The sequence below is a fragment of the Callorhinus ursinus genome, unplaced genomic scaffold (assembly GCF_003265705.2).
Source record: "Callorhinus ursinus isolate GAN/ISIS: 27379988/994484 unplaced genomic scaffold, GSC_fseal_2.0 scaffold14, whole genome shotgun sequence".
NCBI lineage: Eukaryota > Metazoa > Chordata > Mammalia > Carnivora > Otariidae > Callorhinus > Callorhinus ursinus.
Window position 1 is genome coordinate 46,518,728 of NW_027397076.1, and position 8,297 is coordinate 46,527,024.

Here is an 8,297-nt window from a genome sequence, read left to right on the forward strand (position 1 = left end):
TGATTATGAGCAAATCCAAATTTATTTTAACGCCATGTCATTTTCAACATGTTTAAAAACCTCATAAGTTAGCGGGAGCCCTAGTTCCCTGGGACAGCATGCCAGAGGTACTGAAATTCATCACCTTTCTCTCCAAACCCCTAGCAATTCATCCAATCCAAGTCCACAGCTTCAAAAAGCCAGGAGTTGTCTCTTCAGTCAGTCTGCTCCTCTGGTTCCTGGTCTTTCTTTCAGGGAGGGAGGTCAAAATATTTCAAACAGGGAACAAAACCACAGTTGAGCTTCCAGCTCAGGTTTCTAAGATGGAACAAGGGAATGCACCCCCCCCCCGCACCCCGACTGACTCCAAAGAAATAGACAAGGTTGAGATGGATTACTCCTTTACAGCTTTGTGAAGACAAAAAAAAAGTCCTGTGGAACAAAAATGACTAAAGAGATTTACAAATGAGGATCCATTTGACAGATGAGAATCCCTTGGTAAATGCAGGCTCCGGCTCCTAAAAATGAGAGGGGCCTAACCAGACAGTCTGGATCAGAAAAGGAATCTGCCACATGTGAATAAAAACAATCTGAAGAATATAGCTCCTCTCTATTTTGAGACCTGGTAAAATACCTGGGGAGAGTGGGAAAAGAGAGGAACAAGCCCCAACAGATGGGAAAATGCTGACACTAGAGTGGTATAAAAAAATTTCAGCTGAGTTTTTAGTGGTGGTGGCTACTTTAGCCTTCTCCCTGTTCTGTTTTAGGGCCATAAACCTTGACCAAGCAGACAGTAGTAGAAAAAGGCTAGAAAGAGGGGCTTGAAGACGATGAATTTTGACTCCTGATTTTATTATTCAATTTCTCTTTTCTATTTAAAGTAGTCTTCGGTGGCTGGGAAGCCTGGCCTCCCAAGACCAGAGTCAGTTGGAGCTGGTTGTTGTTGGAAGGGGTTGGGTGGGGACAGGGATGGGGGCAGGGAGACCCTGCTCTGTTGGCGGTCCTGGGTGGAGAAGACGAACTGCACTTCACAGAGCCTGGGGTGTGGTGGGAGGGGGATGAGGCAGGAGCAGCAAGCTGGGGAGATGGGACCCACCTCAGTCCCCAGCTTCATTCTCTTCTAATGTTTCCCCACTGGTGGCATTCTCTGCAGTCTTGGAGGCCTATATTCATGGAAAGGAGAGGAAGACTTCTCAATTTCCAACTACTTGCAATAGTATCTGGGAGACCAAGGACAAAAATATCCTAATGCTCTAGGTCAGGGCTGAGGTGAGGGGGGGGAAGTAAGGGTATACAGAAATATGTATGCCCACCACAACCCGGGAAGATAGACTAAAGAGGGATCAGGTTCACCCTGCCAGAGAGCAAAGATCATAACACACCTTCTTTTTTTTCTTTTTCTGGGTTTTCCGACTTGCAGAACTCTGGAGGAGGGCCTGGAAAATAGGAGGAAGAAGGAAAACAAATTTTGAGCAATGTAGAAAACACGAAGTGTCACTCTCAGTATCGTTAACTCTTTGTTGCTACCTCATTCTCATTCCCAGGACAGGTGCCATATGCTCACACTTTCCATCACACACTGACCTTTAGCTCTGCATCCTGGACCTCCATCTCAGACTTGTAGAGGTCAGGTTCAAAGGGACCACTGGTTATCCGCATGGGGCCATTGGGCATGAGCAGGACTGTAAATTTAAACTGGGCAACAAATTCACCTACAGGAGAAAGGAAGTGTTTTTGGTAAAATCCTCCCTTGTCATACTCTTTTCTGTAAGCTAGAGGGAGGGGACCCTAATCAGGGGCTCCAAAGTGAAGCTCTCTCTTAGAACTCACCCTCCTTCTCATAGAGAACATTAAATGGCTGCAGCAGTTCATGTTTGGCGCACTCCACCACACCCATCCGGGCCTTCTTCTCATCTTCAAATGCTCTGGGTGGGTGGGGGAAGACAAATTCAGGTATCCTTAACCCTCTATCAAGTCTTACCATTTTCCTCCTGGTTTTAAATAGTACCTACCCTCAGGCAGAAATCATGCTTAGGACTGCTCTTTCATATTATCTTCAATGAGAGGGCAATGGGGAGGAGAGAAGGCATGCATGCAGGCTGGAGCTACAAGTCTAGGCAGGGGCGGGGTGGGAGGGGGGTGCGCCGGGAGAAGGAACAGTGTTCTTGGGTGTGTGGTCTATGAATCAGATTGGTTCCAAGTCCCGTTCTTGCTAAGTGAGGTCGTAGTACCTTAAAGTAAATGGCATGGCATCAAAACGCCTTTCAACCTCACTGAAGAAGGCACGTGAAGTTTTCATTTTCAGGCCATACTGTTTAGAAGGGTCTCGTTTGTAAATGGTGGTTCTCTGCCCTGCATCCTTGGCCTAGAAGAGTAGTAAGTTAGGTCACGTTTTGTCTGGAGCTCTTAGGACACACCCTCAGGCATCCCTCTTTGCTAGCTACGACAAACTCTCCTCACCTTGCCCTCTCCTGAGCTGACAAGAACATCCACAGCATATACTTCATGTACCTCAAATTCAGCTTTTTCATGGTCCTTCCTAAAAGAAATAAAAAGGGAATAATAAAAACAATGAGTAGTTCCTGGAGTTTGAAGTAGAAGGTAGACACGATTAGGCTGGGCGTATGGAAGAAAACATTCATGACTAGTCTCAGATGGTGGAAGGTGAAGGGTGTAATTGGCACCTACTTCTGCTGGTCTGTGGGATTCTGGATAATGGTTTTCTCTCCATCGATGACATGCTGCTTCAATTGATGTGACAACATACCTGTAGACAGGACAAAGCCATCTAGAATCCCAAAAGGTTTCCAAATCCACCCACCTAGGTCATTTGATGGGGCAGGCAATGAGGGAAAAATGCCTGGCTATGAAAACTCAGGGTAGTAAGGGTTTTGGCTTAGACTGTGCTAGAGCCAGGATGGATCCTCAAAGAAACAAAATCCTTAATTCTACTAAAGCAGTCAGACCCTCAACCCTGTTATCTGAGGTCTCACCTTCTATTGGTGTGCAATTAAACGAGTGGGCAACTTTGTTCCAGGCTTCTGTCACTTGTGTGTTCTGCAAGTACAAGATCAAATAACAGGTGAGATATGTAACAGGGGCCAACAAGTTCTCTACCGTGAGAATGAAAAGCATAAAAGAACTGAGAATCTCCATATCCTCCATCAAGAGCAACAATTCTCATTGGTTTTTCATTTCATTGCCCTTATTATCCCTATAACCTAAAAATACCTTACATTTGCGTATCATTTTACAAAGTGCTTTCACAAAGATGGTCTAACTAGACAACAATTCTTAAAGGTGAATAGGGCAGATTTATATCCCATATCCCAATTTAGAAGATGCAGAAACTGAGGCTCAGAAAGGTTAGATTTGCCCAGAGTTAAGCCAGTTAACTGAAAGAAACTGGAATAAACCCAGGTTTCCTGGTGATAAATCCAGTGTTTATTCCACGGTATCTGTTGAGAGGGAACAACAAGCTCTGATTTTCCCCCCTTATACCTCTTTCAAATATGATCTGATTCCCATCTATTTCATTTGTTTCATTAAACAAAATGAAAAAGAGAGTAAGTAACCACAACTAATATTACTAACCTATGTGTTAGGTACTTTACAAGGATCATCTCAATTGTCACAACCCCGTGACAATAAGTGACAATTTTATTTTTCCTATTTTGCAGGTGAGGAAATCTGAATTCAAAGTTATTTTTAAACAGTAAGGGGTGGCAACAGGGCAAGAGCCCAGAAATTCTGATGTATGTCATATCTCTACCAGAGCCACTATACAACACTACCTTCCAGCGGAGATACACAGTAGTTAGTATATAGAGAATAAAAATAATCAATGTGCAAAGTAATTATAGCCAACACAATTGTTTACTATGTGCCAGGCACTGTTCAAAGTGTTTCATGACAGCTGTATGAAGTAGGTATCATAATAAGGAAACCAAGACAGAGGTTTAAGTAAAAATGATGTAACCGAATAACAATGGGGATGAAGTACAAACTGATTAAAAGGATAAAAAACAAGAGAGCACAGGGGGAAAAAAAGGGAGGGAAGCTTTAAGTATTGAACCGAACCCTGGAGACTGAAATGTTAGAAAAAATGTCTCCACTCATAATCTAGGATGTAAAATTTATTAATTCATGACAGTTCATGATCCCTGGGCGTCCTAATATTGTCTTGCAAGGCACAGAACCTTTGGCCTCTCTCTGCCACCAGGTCACTGATTTCCGTTTTATAAGCTTTCAAAGTTGCATTTTTGGGGGGTACCTGGCTGGCTCAGTTGGAAGGGCAAGGCGCCTCCTGATTCTGGGGATATGAGTTTGAGCCCCATGTTGGGTGTAGAGATTACTTAAGTAGTAAGTTAGAAAAGTTTGTTTTTGTTTTTTACATGTGTTTTACTGTAAGCGATATACCTCAAATTATTTTAGGAAAAGATGCACATCCAAAACATGAATAAGGAAGGATCTCTAGGCTCCATGAAGAAAGGACCATATATCCCCGTCCACCCAGCATGGAACTTACTTATGATAGGCACTCAGAGTCAACTGCCTCTTCTCTTTCAAAAATCCCATTCTAAGATTAAGCTAACTTTAAAGAGCTGTATTAGGGGCACCTGGCTGGCTCACTCAGTAGAGCACGCGACTCTATCTCAGGGACATGAGTTCAAGCCCCACCTTGGGTGCAGAGCTTACTTAAAAAAAAAAAAGCTGTTTTATAAGGGGGCTGCAGGAGAAGCTGGCAATTCAACAGAGCTGAGAGCTACAGCTGAGTACTGCATCTTTGGCTCTATCATCTCTGGAGCTGGACTAAACAGCTTACCTGGTTTCCAGGTTTGACCAGGCGTAGGGCAGCTTCAGCACAAAGGTGAGCTGCCTTAATGACATCTGCTTTCCGCCCTGTTACTTGGGTCCCCTGTAGATAAGGAAATGCAATAAGTGCCTTTCTGGAAAGCACTTTTAACTCAACTGGTCACTATGCAAGGCCAGCCAATGAGCAGGAGAGAAAACACTTTTCTCCTTTTATGTCTCTAGGGACTCTCTCAAAACGTTTTTGGTGGTAGGGAGTGGGAATAAGAAGCAAGCAGCAGCATATCTTCCCCCACTCCCCACAGGTGGAACAAGTTCAAAGCAGGCCACCTACCTGAGCTACATCAACCACGAAAGTGTGAGCCACATTAGCGATGAAGCCATCCACATGGACCCCAAGGTCACTAAAAGGCAAGAGCAGAGCACAGCATTGGCAACTAGCACTACGCAAATGCTTAGGAAAAAGACAAGTGCTCTAAAATGGCTTACGCTTACATTTTTACCAAGTCACCTTCCTTGAGAATATAGTCCTGGTCGCTCTTCAAAGGGGAGAAGTGACATACACAATTATTTACTGAAATGCTGGTGGGAAAGGCAATACCTGTAAAGAGACAATCATCAGCCTTACTGCCTTGCTGCCTCTCTCGCCCAATCTCTCTCTCTCTCGGAGCCCTGTTGCCCCTCAGAAAAATGGAAGGATTTTCTTTATAGGGTCTTGCCTGTTTAATCAGTTTGGATTGGGTAGGAAATGGCTTACATCCCACCTGCCATTCCAAATTTCCAAATATCTCAACCAGAGCTCAGGTGAGGGTTACATCATTACAATAAAACAAACAGGACTGAATAAGAGTCAAACTTGGGGAATTAGTGGGGGAATTTTTTTTTTTTTTTTACCTTTCTTCATTTCTTTTTCTTTCTTGAAAATTTTCCCTGTCTCTTCCATAATCATGGCATCACCTTTCTCACACAGGCTCAGTACCGACACACCTGAGCAGGATGCTTCCACCAAAGACCGAAGTACCCCTGGGGACAGAATCCCACCATGTCAGCTCTGCATGTGTTGTCTAAGTTACCATCCAAACAATACCTAGAAGTTAGAGTTTCTAATATTCCCTGGTGCCATTGCCCAAAGGTTGAAAGAGTGCACAAGTTTTGCCTCTTGGAATATACCTACCTATAATCACTAAATTTCTACCTTCCTTTTCCTAAAATAAGAAAGTCAACACACCCTTCCCTCCCTATAGAATGTGACAACTGGATAAACACCATCTGTCTCCCTAGTGAAGGGAGACTTTCCAAAGATACCTGTGGCATGGTAAAACAGTTATGAAGTTCAAGGGGGTTCTCACCAAGATAACCAACATACATGCAAAGCAGACTAGAAGAAATTTATAGGCGTCAGGAACAACAGGAAGGTAGACACAGAACTGCTGACTCGAAGCTGATGCATTGTTAAATGCTACCTTCTTCCCTTCTCAGACACCCCAATTAGATGTTAGTAATCTCAATCTGTGTAAACCTATTTCCTCATCAACCAGTGTATACACGAAAGGGACTTAATCTAATTTTCCTGGGCTTCAATTCAACAGGCTCATGGCGTACAGCTCTCAGCACATCTCAAAGAGGTGTAAGACCCGAAATAGTTTCAAACTGGTATCTGGGATTTTACAAGTGCCTCAGAAGTTACAAGTTGCAAGGGAAAACTTTTTTTTCTGATTCAAGCCACTAATACTAAAAAGTACCCCAAATGGGGGTACTACTCTAAATGCCCATTATGTTATAAAGCATTGTTCTGTTCACCGGATGTCTTCTCCATGGCCTATCCTGAACTACAGGTTTGATTTATGTGATCTAGGTTTTGGTGATTCTTTGGAAATGTGAAAAACTCAGGTTTTCGGCCATAGGACTAAAGGGATCCTAAATACCTATCTTTACTGTCAAAACCATTTAAAAGCCCAAGCCCAAGCATTTTGTCCCCCTAACTGGGTATTTAAGTGAAAATGTGAACTGGAAAGAGAGAAAATAGAAAGTGAGACATCTGCCTAGATTGGCAGGCAGCTGCTGAGAAAGTCAGAGCACGGTGGTAATAAGGATGACTTCTGAGATCCTAAAATCAGCGCCCCCACTTCCGCCCTTTTCAGTACTATTCACAAGACTGCCTAGTTAGAACCTCAAAACACTTCTAGAGTTGTCAAGCCCCAGAGAACAATCAACTTTGATGGGCTAACTAAGGCTATCTGCACAGATTGCTGGTAGTAATGAGTAACTTCAAGGAAAGCCAGATATATCTCGGAGAGTTCTGTTAGGATCTCCAGGGGTGCCCTCCAACGGTCCCTGAACTGGCCCAAGAGTAGAAGGGGGCCCCCACCAGCGAAGGAGCTGAAGTAAGAAACGAAAGACTCTAGCAAAGCACGTGGTAGGGAAGCTGGTGTCAGGAACGGTAGCAGAGGAAGAGGGAGCCGGCTATCCGCATGGGAACCCGGCGACACGTGCCGGCTGGGCCCCAGACGCCGGGACGCCAAAACAAAATAGAGGGGCGCTTCCGTCGCCAACAGCTGGGCGCTTCCTTTTCGAGGTGGCCTCGCCGCTGCCAGAATCAGAGGAGGCAGGGATCCGGACCGAAGGGTGATGGGCTGAGGATGCGCCCTGCCTCCTGATTAACGGCCTAAGGTCCGAGCCGGCTGGGGACCCCCGCTCTGCGCTCTTCCCGGTCGCGGGCCCGCACCTCCCCAGACTCCAGCCCAGGCCTGGCGGCACAGGTCCCAGGCGCAACACGGAGTCTTCCCACCACGCCAGCCCCAGCGGACCGGAGCGGGGCCCTCAGTAGCTCACTCTGCATGACCCCTCCGCTCCAGCCCCTCCAGAGCCAGCCCAGCACCGTCTCCTTTGCCTCCCCCTCTCAGCCTCGATCTCCGGACCCCCGAGGCCCGCACTCACGGTTGGCGATGTCGCCCCCCATCTTATACTTGGTCACGACCAGGTCCTCGGCGATAGTTTGCTCCTGCTGCTCGTCCTCGCCCGACATCTTCCCACCACCACCACTGCAGCCTCGTTTCCCCTGAGCCGCCGCCTCTGTCTCCCTTCCCAGCCGCAGGCTGTGGCTAGAGCCCCTTCGATCCGCGAGGAGAGCGCGAGCAAAAGCGCGAGCTAGCAAGGGAGCGGGCGGGCGAGCGAGAGCGAGAAGCTCGAGCGCGCGGGCTGAGGCGCAAGGCACGCTGGGAGAACGAGTCCTTTCTACCGACCGCCTCTAGCCGACCTTGCGGACTCTTGAACTACAATTCCCAGCCCGCCTTTCGCGCCCCTAAGCCAGGCCCTGGGGCCTTGCCCTCCGAGGGCCTCGCACGCCGGAATCGCCGAGCACGCTGGGAAGGGTTAGGCTCCGGCGGGAAGGCGGAGCCGTTGGCGAGCCTGAGGGGAAGCGTGGTCTCTCCCGGAAAAACCACATCCACCAGGAGCACTGAGCGAGAACCCGTAATAGAGGGGGGCGGGCTAAAGGGAGAAGGGGC

At 46.7% G+C, this 8,297-nt stretch overlaps 1 protein-coding gene across 1 annotated transcript; it reads right to left on the reverse strand.

Annotated features, from left to right (window-relative positions):
* On the reverse strand, nt 1-8,008 carry PA2G4 (proliferation-associated 2G4). The gene is made up of 13 exons (XM_025882957.2): nt 7,729-8,008; nt 5,686-5,814; nt 5,287-5,392; nt 5,126-5,195; nt 4,805-4,897; nt 2,973-3,036; nt 2,668-2,746; nt 2,440-2,518; nt 2,211-2,344; nt 1,810-1,904; nt 1,564-1,691; nt 1,362-1,415; nt 1-1,142 (listed from the first exon to the last, which is right to left on the reverse strand). The coding sequence occupies exons 1-13, from the start codon at nt 7,814-7,816 to the stop codon at nt 1,077-1,079; spliced, it is 1,185 nt and encodes a 394-aa protein (XP_025738742.1). The 5' UTR covers nt 7,817-8,008; the 3' UTR covers nt 1-1,076.
* Nucleotides 8,009-8,297: the final 289 nt, after the last annotated feature.

Coding starts and splice junctions, on each gene's coding strand:
- PA2G4 (XM_025882957.2), bottom strand. CDS start 7,816: ATGTCGGGCGAGGACGAGCAGCAGGAGCAAACTATCGCCGAGGACCTG. Junction 4,898..5,125: donor TCGTGGTTGATGTAGCTCAG/GTAGGTGGCCTG, acceptor CCTTATCTACAG/GGGACCCAAGTAACAGGGCG. Junction 2,345..2,439: donor TCAGCTCAGGAGAGGGCAAG/GTGAGGAGAGTT, acceptor CTACTCTTCTAG/GCCAAGGATGCAGGGCAGAG.